Genomic DNA, 12649 nt, shown 5'->3' on the forward strand with positions numbered 1-12649 from the left:
CGGTGGCCAGGGTGACCCAGAGGCAGGAGGGCAGCTGACCCCGGGCAGGCGACAAGCCCGCCCCAAACATCCAGGAAACCCAGGAGCACGGCGGCAGCAGGGCAGGGATGCACTGTAAGTAATAAACATTATACACTTCATTCATTTATAACACCAGAATCGCTGAACCTGGCACGTAACTCAGGCGGGAAGGAGGGAGGGAACGAGGCAGTTCCCCAAGAATGCAAAGGGGGTGAGTGCACAAAGTCAGGAACGGGAAGTTATTCGTATTAAAAATGGTTTATTTCTATTTACAATTCCACGTCTTACATCCCTCGAAACAAAAGAGTAAGGAATTAGGAGAGGAGTCAAGCTGTCATCACATGCCATTGATTAACACAGCTCCATGAGGATCCTGGAATATGCAGTGAGAGTGGGAACCAACCAGTGCCTCTCAGAAAATTAGGTTTTATAGATAATTCCCAGTTTTCTTTGGAAAAAGAAATATCTCTATTTTAACAGGAAATTCACTTGGGATGAACATCCAAATGTGCCAAGGCAGAAGAGAACCACCCCACTGTGCCCAAGGAACAGCAATTAGGCCAGGATTTAAGTTTTAATGGGATTTGTGTAATTAAAAATGCAGTAAATTTAACTGAACAAAGAGATTAATTATGGCAATTAAACACTTAGTAAGTTTTCCTGGGAATTCAGAGAATTCTATGGATATGGTGCTGATCAATGCCTGATTTATTAACATTAGTTTGGTAAGTTTTCTTGGAAGTATGCCCTAAGTAGTAAAAAAATTCCAATTAAGATGGAAAATTAATATTTGTAATAAATATTTCCTTACTGAGATCCAGAGAGAGGGAAAACATCCAATAAAATAAATCAGGAACAACATCTAAATCCCAGCCTGCCTGGGAAACAAGGGCAGGAATTTCTAATTTAAAAAACCACTTTTGGAAGACTCAGGAATTCCTTGGAAGTCAAGATTTTAAATCTGCTTCCTCTGCTCTGATTTGGCAGGGAAATGGGAATTAAACAGGTGAAGTTCCTCCTATCCGAGAATTATCTCTATTTAGTGGCAGTAATGATCCAGAGTAACTCAGGTTTCTCTTGTATTTGACATTAGAAACTCTGAGCACACATTTTCTGTGGAGCTTTTCAGTGGAGTCAGGAAGTTTCAATGGAATAAAAGAGCCACAACTGTTGGAATTACAAAATTCAACTTGGCAAAAATCAGGAATTTTACTTACAAATCCATGGAGGAGGAGGAGGACACCAGAAACACACTCCAGCTCAAAGCAATGATTTATTGGAAATGGCAGTAAATCAAACTGACAGTCTCTGGTTATGGTCAAGCAATTATCCAGGAGTCAGAGAGAAAAGGGGGAATCTTGGACTGGGATAAGGCCTTCCAGTGGCTTTGCTTCCTAGTGGCTCTCTCCTTTTTTGCCAACTACCTGGAAGAGGGGAAAAAAACAGGAATAATGTTTCACAGCTCCTGAGCAGGACTCTTTTGGTTTGGTAAATCCAAGTGCAACTCAATTCCCAGTGAGGGAACCCAGGAGCGTTACGGGAGCACCTGGAGGGATGGGAATCCCTTCCCGGGGTTAGGAGGGATGGGAACACACACAAACCCTTCTGTTTAGTGTTGAACACAGCAAGGCTATTTTGGGAGGAGTTAGGAGACGGGAACTGCCAGAGAACACTCCAAAATCCAGGTCACACGTCAAGCATTACACCTTAACACACTCCATAAAAAAGTCAAGTGGGAAAAAAAACCCTGGATGCTCAGTTTGAGGCTGCTCCTTTCCTTGGCATCCTTTCCATGGGCTTCCCCAGAAATACTGACCTGATAATGCAGCTCAAACCCGTACAATAATCCAGGAATTCACAGATATTCCAAAAAAAGCCCAAACCCCCTCAGTCCTGAATCCATGGACCCATGGGAAGCATTTTTCCTGCTCCTTCCCTTTTTTAATTCCTTGTCAAACTGCAACGGGGAGGAATTCTCTCCCACTTTCACCTCAAGGAATCCCTAATCAGGAGCATTTCCAACTGGAAATTCAACCTAATGCTCAAAGGCAGGAAAATTCCAACCTGGCAATGTGGGGGAAGAAGAACAAAATCAGATAATTAATCCAGTTAAAAAAATACAGTTAAACTTGTCACAGAGCAAAATTTATCCCTGCTGTGCTTCCAAACTGTGTCCACACACAGATTAGGCAAAGAAATCAGGAAAAGAAAAAGGAAAACCAGAGTTAAAAGATTAGGGATTAGGTGTTAGGAAGTATGGAATACCAAAAAAAAGTTCGATACCAGTCAGAGGCAGAGAGGGACAAGTGGCCCATGTGAATTATCTGGAAAACCCAGCACATGGATATGGATATTTTGGCATCTCAGCTCAAACCCCACCCGTTTTCTGCCCATCCCACCCCACAATCCCACAGGAAATGTTTATTAAACCCCCAGGTAGGTGGGTTTGATTCCATTTCCCTTCCTTTCCATTAGGATATTACAAAGGAGTCTTGGCAGAGCATCTCCACCAGCCCCACAAAATTCAGCTGGGAAAGGACTCTTTGGTGTGACCTTAAAATGACAAGTTCAGGGTAAAAACGGGGCAAGTGAAGTGTTTAAGGAATGATTTGGAGCAGGGAGAGGAGGGAGAAGCTGAGCTGGTGAGTCGGGAGTGCAGAAGGTGCTGGGACTGTGGGAAAGGCAGGAGCTGAGCAGAGGGAGGGAGGGAAGGAGTGCGAGGCCACACCGATCCCATCATTACTTTTTAATTTCTTCTGCCCTTTTAGTTCTTTGGGAATGGGGAGTTAAGCTGGAAAACAAACAGAAGGAGCGTTACAAGAACCAAAGCAGCAGCAAAAGGTGTAAAAACGTTCAGTGCAAACAGGCAGGTCTGAGGAAACCAAGGAATTTACTCCAGAGGGGGCAAAACATATCCCCCACCCTGTCAGGATTTATCTGTGGCTCTTCCCACTACTCTCCATGGGCTTAAACAGCAATTTTTTCCCTGGTGTCCCTCTTTTCCACCACTCTAAAGACTTCCCTCCTCCTCAAACTCCACGTCTGGGAAGGAAAATAGGAATGTTACAGGTAGTGTTGATGAGGATCTGACTGGGACACATCAGCCAGTTCCTCATCCCGCCCTGCTCCTCTATTTGTGAGCATTTCCTTCCCATCCTGACCTGCCCAGCACAACTCCAGGAGCACTGTGTCCACAGACATTGTCTCCTTTCAAATTTCAAAAGCCACAGAAACCAAAAAATATGAGAAGATCACCAAGATTTGTAGTTTGGGAAGAACGGGGAAGGTCTGCAATCTGAATTAAGTTAATTTTAGTCCATTAGAACAACTTTTTAATGACTTTGAGCTGCAGTGAAAGGCAGCAAAGCCTGTTAAACCTATTTATTAACTTATTACCTGCAAAGAAATTCAGTTTTATGTTAAGGTCAAATTTTGCTGTTATAAATTAAGTAGGTGCCACGTTGCTGTTAGTACTTTAACCTTCTGAAATGAAAGGTTATTTGTAACATCAGTCGTGGTGCTCTCAGTGTTATTGGTCACCTCCCCAGGAGTTTGCAGCAGCATTTTACAAAGCCTGCTAATTTTTAAAGCAGTTGATTTTAAAATAAGACTCTTTACATTAAAAGGTTCAAAAAAGGGAGTCCCAAAACCAAGATATAAGTCTCAGCTGTTAAAAAATAACATTGCTGTCAGTGTTTAGAACTTGCCAGCCCCTCAAATTTTCACCTATACAGTCTTACCACTGATTCCTACAAAGTTAGTGACCAAAACCTTGTAAAAAGTGGGTTTAGGAACAGGACTCACTCGTTTGAAGTCGTTCATGTTCGTGGCTTGCACTGGAGTGCCAATAAATGTGAAATATGTGATTCGTGTTGTCTCTTCATCACCATGATTGGACTGGACAAACAACTGAACAGGAAAGAAAGCCAAAAAAAAAAGGAGTTAAACTCTCCATCTCTCACTTAATACATAAAACATGAGGTGCCCGAGAAAATTAACCAAACCAGCACTTTTGTCCCAATTATAAAGGTCTCTAACACTCGCAGGAGCTCCTGTCCTGCCAATTTAAATAATTATATATAGAATGCTGGTGTCTTCCTGGTAGTTTGTTAAAACCCCACCCAGCTGGGATTTTCCCAGCTCCCACTTCCCCCCCCCGAGGCCACAATGAGGAAGCCAAAGCAGATTCTAAGAAGTCCCAGCTCAGCATGCACTGGAATGACCCTCACCATCAACGCCCTGAGTTACCCGGGGGGTTTCCCCCCAGGTGCCCTCAGGGCAGGGCACTCACAGTGACGCTGTTGACGTTCTGGAATTTGACGTAGCGGAGCTGGATGATGCCATCCTCCCTGATGTCCTCGGGGCCCAGCTCCAGGGCCTGGGTGGGCTCGCTGCGCTCTGCCTCCTCGAAATCCATCGACCGCGGCAGGTTGATGAAGATCTTGATGTATTTGGGCCCTTGCCCTGGGTTAAAAGAGAGGGGTGGGATTCCATTTGGGTGTTACATCCCAAAATTACATCTAATTATGAATTTTACGTGATCTCATGATGTAAACTGAGTTACTATAAAAGAGGTTCGTCTCTCAGTTGCTCTCACCTTAACCCTTGGATTAAATCCAAGAGTCTCTGCAGTGCATCAAACATTAATACTTTTATTTATCAAACATTAAGAAACACTTATATTTGTGTATATAACTATAGTAATTACACTTGCACATAAAAGTATAGCAATTCCTTATATTTGCACCCCATCCAACACCCAGACCCTTCACTCACCGTTGTCTGGCCCCTGAAGTTTCATAGAGTAAAGCTTGACAGGCTGACTAAAAGCTACAGTGATAAGCAGCTGTGGAAGGAAACAGAACAAAACCTCCAGTATTAAACACTGTTTTCTTCACTTAAAAACCAACTCAGCACACGAAAGAGGGATAAGGGAGCTTTGGAGTAAAACTCTGTGGTCACCTCCCTCTGCCCACACATTCCCTTTAAATATCAGCGAACACTTTTCTGACTGGAATTTTTTCGCTTTGTATCCTGATTTTTCTGCATCCCCCCTGCAGCAATCCCAGGATAACCCTGGACCCCCTGCCTGTGTGTGCCCCCCGTGCCCGTGTGTGCCCCCCGTGCCCCTGTGTGCCCCCCGTGCCCCTGTGTGCCCCCTGTGCCCGTGTGTGCCCCCCGTGCCCCTGTGTGCCCCCCGTGCCCCTGTGTGCCCCCTGTGCCCGTGTGTGCCCCCCGTGCCCCTGTGTGCCCCCCGTGCCCGTGTGCCCCCCGTGCCCCTGTGTGCCCCCCGTGCCCCTGTGTGCCCCCTGTGCCCGTGTGTGCCCCCCGTGCCCCTGTGTGCCCCCCGTGCCCCTGTGTGCCCCCCGTGCCCCTGTGTGCCCCCCGTGCCCCTGTGTGCCCCCTGTGCCCGTGTGTGCCCCCCGTGCCCCTGTGTGCCCCCCGTGCCCCTGTGTGCCCCCCGTGCCCGTGTGTGCCCCCCGTGCCCCTGTGTGCCCCCCGTGCCTGTGTGTGCCCCCTGTGCCCCTGTGTGCCCCCCGTGCCCCTGTGTGCCCCCCGTGCCCCTGTGTGCCCCCCCTGCCCGTGTGTGCCCCCCCCTGCCCGTGTGTGCCCCCCCGTGCCCCTGTGTGCCCCCCGTGCCCCTGTGTGCCCCCTGTGCCCCTGTGTGCCCCCCGTGCCCCTGTGTGCCCCCCGTGCCCCTGTGTGCCCCCCGTGCCGCACCTGCTCGTCGCAGTCGGACTCCAGGTAGGAGGGGTCCTTGCGCAGGCAGTTCTCGAAGCCGTGCTCGTCGCTCTCGTTGAGACACTCACACCCGGCCTTGTTGATGAAGGGCAGCAGATCCATCTGGGAACAGAGGCAAGAGCACGCTGGGAGCGGGACGAGGCTCCGCGGGCTCGGGGAAGTCACAGGGGTTGGTGACAGAAGGCACAGCAAGCACAAAACACGGGTATCACAGTGCTCAGGTGGGATTTATCCCTTAAATCCTGCATCCCTGCAACCACCTGCCATCCCAAGAACCAGAAACTTGGCACAGGGAGAACTTCCAGATATATTTTTGCTAAACAACAGCACAAGTCACACACACAAACACCAGCCTGGAGTTAGAATCAATTTAATTAAAAACCACCCCAAATTAGTCCTATGTTCCCAACTCTCCAGGCTCCAAGCCATTTAAAAGGGGGTGTTATTGATTAATTATCCATAATTTGATTATCAATAAACTATTCAGATATCAGTAATTAATTGTTGATTAATTATCAATTATCAGTCAGCAGGAAGGGATTCCTGTGTGCCACTCAGGGCAGGCACATCACCTTTTCCAGCTGTTCCTGTGCCATCTTTTTTATTTTATATATTTTATACCCTTGTCATCTTTGTTCTTCTTTGATGGGCAACGAGAAACCTAAAGTGAACACTTTTACTACCGTGCCCTTTGGCAAACATTAGAAAAATAAAATATGAGACATTTTTACACTTTCAAAAAAACGTTTGGAGGAAGGCAGGTTGGGATGGGTGAGAAAAGCATGGAAAACCTTATGATAAACATTAAATTAATTATTTTAACGACTAAGGAGATTTTTCATGCTTATTAAATGTACGCATATCAGTATTTAATTTTTTTCTGGAAAAGGAAGCCCAGATAAGTGATTTTCTGAGGCAGCTTTGCCTAAAATCCTAATATTTGACTTGGAGTGTGTTTAAAAAATGAAGATTTTTTTTGGTCTCCAGGCATTCCAACAAAACCCCCGGGAGATACACACGTATCCTTTGGGGATGTCTGTGTCCTCGCTGTTCCCAGGGTCGTTCTCCAGGTGCTGTTTGATTTTGTCCTCCAAGCCCACGGCATCTGCTCCCTGATATTGGTCGATCCGCACTTTGTTCCGGAAGAACAGGAACGTGGGGGTTGCTGAGATGTTGTTGGTGGCAGCTGTGCCCTGGGAGGCAGAAACCAGTCCCCATTCATTGTCTGAATGACCCTTAGGTCAGTCACCACTGGTCCCACTCATAATATTGATTTATCACATTTTTGCTTTTCCCCCCTCAATAATTACACCAATATTCGGCTGGAAAGACTCCTTTAACCCTCACTGGTGCTAGATTCTATATTTAAAGTATTATCTTAATAATACAGGCAGCAGGAACTGATAACCTCTCTGTACACTGCTCAAATGAAGGGCAGCACAGTGGGCACTGCAAGAAAACTTTGCTAAATAGGGGGTTTGCTCTCCTGATTAGGGAGAATTTGGCAACAGCCACAGGACACCCCTTTTAGCTTTAAGCCTGAAGGGTTTGCCTTCAAATTCTCCATTCTCTGCTCTTTTTCTTCCAACTGAAAGTGTTTATTTTCATACCAACCTGGCATTGATGCACATCCACTTCCAAAAACGTTGCCTGGGGGTATTTGTTACTCAGGGCATTGAAGGCTGGAGCTATCCTTAAGCAAGGGCCACATCTGTGAAAACAACACTTCCACTTAATTCCACTTTTATTTTCTTTTTTAAATGCCTGCCCCCAACGGAATCAGCACATTCCTGCTCTTCCCAATATCCTGGTGCAAAAATAACCTCCCTACCTGGCTGCCAGCTGCTGATACAATTAAGGATGAGGAGTTAATTCCCAGCTTCCATGTCACGTGAGTGGCTTCACCTATTAATTAATACTAACTCATATCTGCAACTTAACTGCAGCATTTTTAACTGCTCAATGAAGTGACATAAAGGAGGGCAAAAGCAGAAAAAAACACTATTAATAGAAAAATCGTATCATTACTCCGCATCACATCCCAGGGAAAAACAGCACTTACATGTGACTTAAATATTTAATGGTGATAATGTATCAAAGCTTCAGGGATCATAAAATTCTTACAACAATAAATCTCATTTACACCTGCAACCGGCTCTCCCCATATTAATTTACGGGAATAACTGGTTACATTGTTATTAACATGGCCCTGTTTTCTGCTGATTTAACTCCATCACCCTGGCTGAAAATATGTCATTTTTAATTATTCCGTGCCACCAAAAGTGTGGGAAGCATCCAGCTGCAACTATTCCTGCAAAGGGATATTCTCACTGGGAAAGAAGAAATTAAAATCATCCCCCCCCCAAAAAAGTAGAAAATTAGCTAAAAAAAAACCCCAGAATTCAGCAGCAGCAACCGGACAACAACGAGGTGTGCTCTGAAGCCCCAACCCCCCTGGGATTATCACTATTCACAGATTAACGTGAATAATTCAATCGCTGAGGTTTCTCTGGTCACGAATTCATCCAGATCTCACCGCAGTTGTACCTCAAAGCCCTGCCGAGGAGGGGGAGAGTCTCTGCCTTTCCCGGGCAAACAGCGCGAGGACAGAGCGAACTTTGGCGAGGGCAGAAGATGTTTTTAGAAGTTTGGGATGTTTCATTGCTGTCCGTGCCCCGCTTACAGCAGCTCCCTGACCCGGCACGGGGTTTTAAAGCAGCGCAGCGCCCGATCCCCTCCCGGATCCGAGGGCTGGCAGGGGAAGGGCTCGGCGGGAAAGGGGGGTTTAATCCCAGGAACAGGAGCGCGGTGCTGATGCTGTGCCTACATCCGTGTGTCACAGAGTGCCGGCAAGGGCCCAAACGGGCCGGCCCCGCGCCGGGTAACGGGAACGACTGACACAACCCGGGCACAGCGGAGCGCGGCGGGAGCGCGGGGCCGCCCTCACTCACCCCCTCATGGTGAACTTCACCACGGCCAGGCGGGAGCCGGCGGCGCTCAGCTCGGGCTGGAACTCGGTGTCGTTGGCGATCACCTTCACGCCCGCCATGGCGGCGGCCCCGGTGGCGGTGCGGCCCCGGTGGCGGCGCCGGGTGCGATGTGCAGCGTCACGGCGGGCAGGGCGCCCGGCATGCACCGCTGGCGCTGGGCTGGCACGGCCACGGCCACGGGCGCAGGCGCGGCCGCCCCGCGCCGCTCCGCCCGGCCGCCGCCCGCAGCCGCCATATTGGGGCGGGCCGGGGCGGCAGCGCCGCCATCTTGGGGCAGGGCACAGAGGGGCGGGTGACGCCGCCGGCCGCCTTTTTGGGTAGGGGCGGTGCCGCCATCTTGGGGCAGGGCAGAGAGGGACGACGACGACGCCGACCGCCATTTTGGGTAGGGGCGGTGCCGCCATCTTGAGGGAGGGCACAGAGGGGCGGGCGATGCCGCCGGCCGCCATGTTGGGTAGGGGCGGTGCCGCCATCTTGGGGCAGGGCACAGAGGGGCGGGTGAGCCGCCGGCCGCCATGTTGGGTAGGGGCGGTGCGCCATCTTGGGCAGGGCAGAGAGGGTGGGCGATGCCGCCGGCGCCATTCCCCTCTCCGTGGAAGCGCTGAGGGCGGCCCGGCGGTTCCCATGGTGACCCGGCTGCCGTCAGGCGCGGCGGCCGCGCTTTGCAGCGATGCGTCCCGGCTCCGGGACAAGGAGCAGGGAGCCGGTGAGAGCGGGATAGCGGGATAGAACGGGGCGGGCACAGCGGGAGCGGCCGGGCGAGCCCCCGGCGGGGATGCTGCGGGGGCCGCCGGGGGCTCTGCGGTACCGGGCGGTGCCGGGACACGGGGATACCGGGAACGGCGTGCGCGGGAACCCGGGGACAGGGATACACGGGTATCCAGCTATCCATGTGCCCGGGGACAGGGAGACACGGGTATCCAGCTATCCATGTGCCCGGGGACAGGGAGACACGGGTATCCGGCTATCCATGTGCCCGGGGACAGGGAGACACGGGTATCCAGGTCCCCGGGGACCCGGGCAATGCAGGACCCAGGTACTCGAACGCCCAGCGAGCCGCGTATCCAGGTGCCCGAGTGCTCGGGGAACTGGGTGTCCAAGTGCCCAGATGCCCAGGGTCACAGTTCTCCAGGTGCCCATGGCCCCAGGTGTCCAGGGACACAGGAATCCATGTACCCAGGTATCCAGGGTCACAGTTCTCCAGGTGCCCATGGCCCCAGGTATCCAGGGACACAGGAATCCATGTGCCCAGTTATCCAGGGGTACAGTTCTCCAGGTGCCCAGGATTGGAGTCCAGATTTCAGCAAGTTTCACCCCAAAACAAGCCCTGGGTTCTTAATGGATGGGAGTCTCTGCCCCTGTTAACGGAGCATGACCTAAGGAGAGGCTGCTCGTACGGAATTAATGCTCTGTGGAGACTGAAATTCCTTTCAGTGCCGGTTTGTTGTGGCCTTGCAGCCTTGCTGCTTTTGTTTCCTGTGCCAGCCCTGTTGGCAGCCGGGGTGGGATTTGGGGTTATGCAGCTGCTTGGGTTAACTGTCCTTCCTGACAGTTTGATACAGGACAAGCCTCTGTGGGTTTGATGTGCCATCACATAAAGCACCAGGAAAACCTGGGAGCAGCTTCCAAGGGGTCAATTAACTGCAGTTTGGAGTCCCAGATTATTATTATCTCGTCCTCTGCCTTGCTTTGGAACCTCCTGCATATCCAGGGAAATGTTTTAATTGTCTTCCCCCTGTTAGTCCTTTTTCTCTGTGCCCAAGTAATAAATAGAAAGTATAATTTGTAATTAAATTTAGAATAATCAGATTTTTATAAAATGCATAAAGAGCCCATTCATAGCTGGTTTATACTATTCAATGCTATTTTGCAGTATTTGGGGGGCAGATTATTTTTGTGTACACCCGTATCCTAATGTTAATTCCTTATTTAATGGCAATAAAAGTGTTTGGGAAGAGCAGCCCTTGGCTGTTGCCCTGCTCTGGTGTGACAAAGGTGGATTTGTCTTCCTCCCATAGATTTATTCTGTTTGGGGGATTTTCTGGCTGTAAAAATCATTATTATGGGTTTCAACATAAACAGCTTGGCTTGATAAAGGTGTTTAGGTGAGTCTTGGATTCAGTATTTAATATCTTGCACTTAAAAAATCAGTTTAATGGGTTTACTCAAATAGGAACCGATCCCAGACTATTAAAATTGGGGAAAAAAACTGCCTCTGAGGACAGAGAGTCTGTGGGCTGAGGTGAGATTGCTGTGAGTGTTGGGATGAGCAATGCAGGGAACAGGGAGCTCAGATCAGTCCTTGGGCTGGAATTGAACTCGGGAGATCGGCTGGTCTGGCCCCAGAGAGCACCACTGAAATCAGAATAATGACCTGGCCTGTGCCCACTGCCACTTATTCACCCAACAAAATTCCAAAGCACGTCTTGGATCTGTTTCAAGAACTTAAAATATCTTTAAAACCAATAAATCACCATTTCCTCCTTCTTTTTCCCTTTCAGGTGGTGGAATTGCCTCTCTGTCCGTGTGCTGAGCTGCGGCTGCAGGGACTGTCAGGCCTTGTTGGCTGTGAGTTCGTGGGATTCTCCCTGGGAGAGTGGAAATAATGAGCAGTCAGGTTGCAGCAATGTTTTGTGAAACCTTTGCCTTTTCTGTGCCTGTGGCTGACAGCTCTCCTCTTTGTGCCTTTGCAGCTGTTGCCTGGTGTCATTTCCCTGCCTGAGCTGGCTGTGGGTCGGTGTGGGACGGCGAGGCCGGAGAGAGCGAGCGGAGGAGCCTCGGGCTGGAGAGGGGCAGGAGAAAGGCCCTGTGGGCAAAGGGACCTCCCCGTGTGCCCAGGGCCCTGCGGGGGACAGGATGGACACTCTGGGGTCACCCTGAGGGGTGAGTGGAGAGTCTGGGGGCAGGATGTGAGTTCACCTCCGGGGAATAAAGAGGGCACGTTTGTGAGGGAAGAGCTGAGGGGTTTTGTCAGGAAGAGAATGCCCAGTTTTGGGGTAACAAAGATCAAATCAATTTTGTGGAGGAAGGAGAAAATTGGGGGTGAAACTGGATGTTATTTGTAGTGGAGAGAATGAGCACTGAGAGGTGAACAGGGGCACCCAGCAGTGGGCATGCAGAGGAAGTTCTGAGAGTAAACTTGCAATAGTCTCTAGGGTAGGTATTTAAGTATTAGGTATTAAAGAGGTGATCAGATGTGGAGAGGTAGGGAAATTTTCAGGGTTAAAGTCTGGGGCAATCTGTAGCAGAGAGAATGAAAATGTTGTGTTAAAACAGAGGTAATCAGGAGTGGGCTGGAAGGGAAAGTTGTGGGGGTGAGATAGGAGAGAGTATCCATGGCAGGGAATGACTGTTTGGAGGTGAAGCTGAGGGAATCAGCAGTGGACAGGGAGGGGAAACATTGGGGTAAACTCTGGGGCAGTGTGTAGCAGAGAGAAGGAAGATTTTGGGGTCAGCTGAGGCCGTCAGGAGTGGGCAGGAAAGGAAAGTTCTGGGGGTAAAACTCGAGAAAACCTCCGGGTTAGAAAATGAACCTTTGTAGGTAAAAAAGAGTTACTGAGTGGTGTGCAGGTGGAGAAAACTGTGGGGGTTAAATGTGAGGTGATCTGTGGGGAGAGAATGAAGATCTTGTGTTAAAAACGAGGTGACCAGCTGTGGGCTGGAAGGGCAGGTTTTGGGGCTTCAAAAGGAGGTCGATTCTCTGCGGGGAGAGAATGAAGCAAAGGAAATAAAATAAAGGAAAAGAAAAAATAAAACTAAAAGAAATAAAAAGAAAAAAAATGAAGTAAAATGATAATAAAATAAAATAAAAATAAAGAAAATAAATGGAAAATAAAATAAAATGAAATTTAAAAAAAGAAATGAAATAAAAGGAAAATAAAATAATAAAAAATGAA

At 49.2% G+C, this 12649-nt stretch overlaps 1 protein-coding gene across 2 annotated transcripts; it reads right to left on the bottom strand.

Annotated features, from left to right (window-relative positions):
* Positions 1-1275: 1275 nt before the first annotated feature.
* On the bottom strand, positions 1276-8928 carry LOC135406694 (thioredoxin-like protein 1). Of its 2 annotated transcripts, XM_064641075.1 has the most exons (9): positions 8715-8928; positions 7378-7474; positions 6783-6956; positions 5743-5865; positions 4798-4867; positions 4313-4485; positions 3826-3930; positions 2765-2812; positions 1276-1445 (listed from the first exon to the last, which is right to left on the bottom strand). In XM_064641075.1, exons 1-8 carry the CDS (start codon positions 8810-8812, stop codon positions 2786-2788), a joined length of 867 nt encoding a protein of 288 aa, XP_064497145.1. In that variant the 5' UTR covers positions 8813-8928; the 3' UTR covers positions 1276-1445; positions 2765-2785. The 2 variants fall into 2 exon arrangements, with proteins under 2 accessions (XP_064497145.1, XP_064497144.1); XM_064641074.1 differs by lacking the exon at positions 2765-2812 and having other exon boundaries at positions 8715-8926.
* Positions 8929-12649: the final 3721 nt, after the last annotated feature.

This window comes from Pseudopipra pipra, chromosome Z (genome assembly GCF_036250125.1).
Source record: "Pseudopipra pipra isolate bDixPip1 chromosome Z, bDixPip1.hap1, whole genome shotgun sequence".
Lineage (NCBI taxonomy): Eukaryota > Metazoa > Chordata > Aves > Passeriformes > Pipridae > Pseudopipra > Pseudopipra pipra.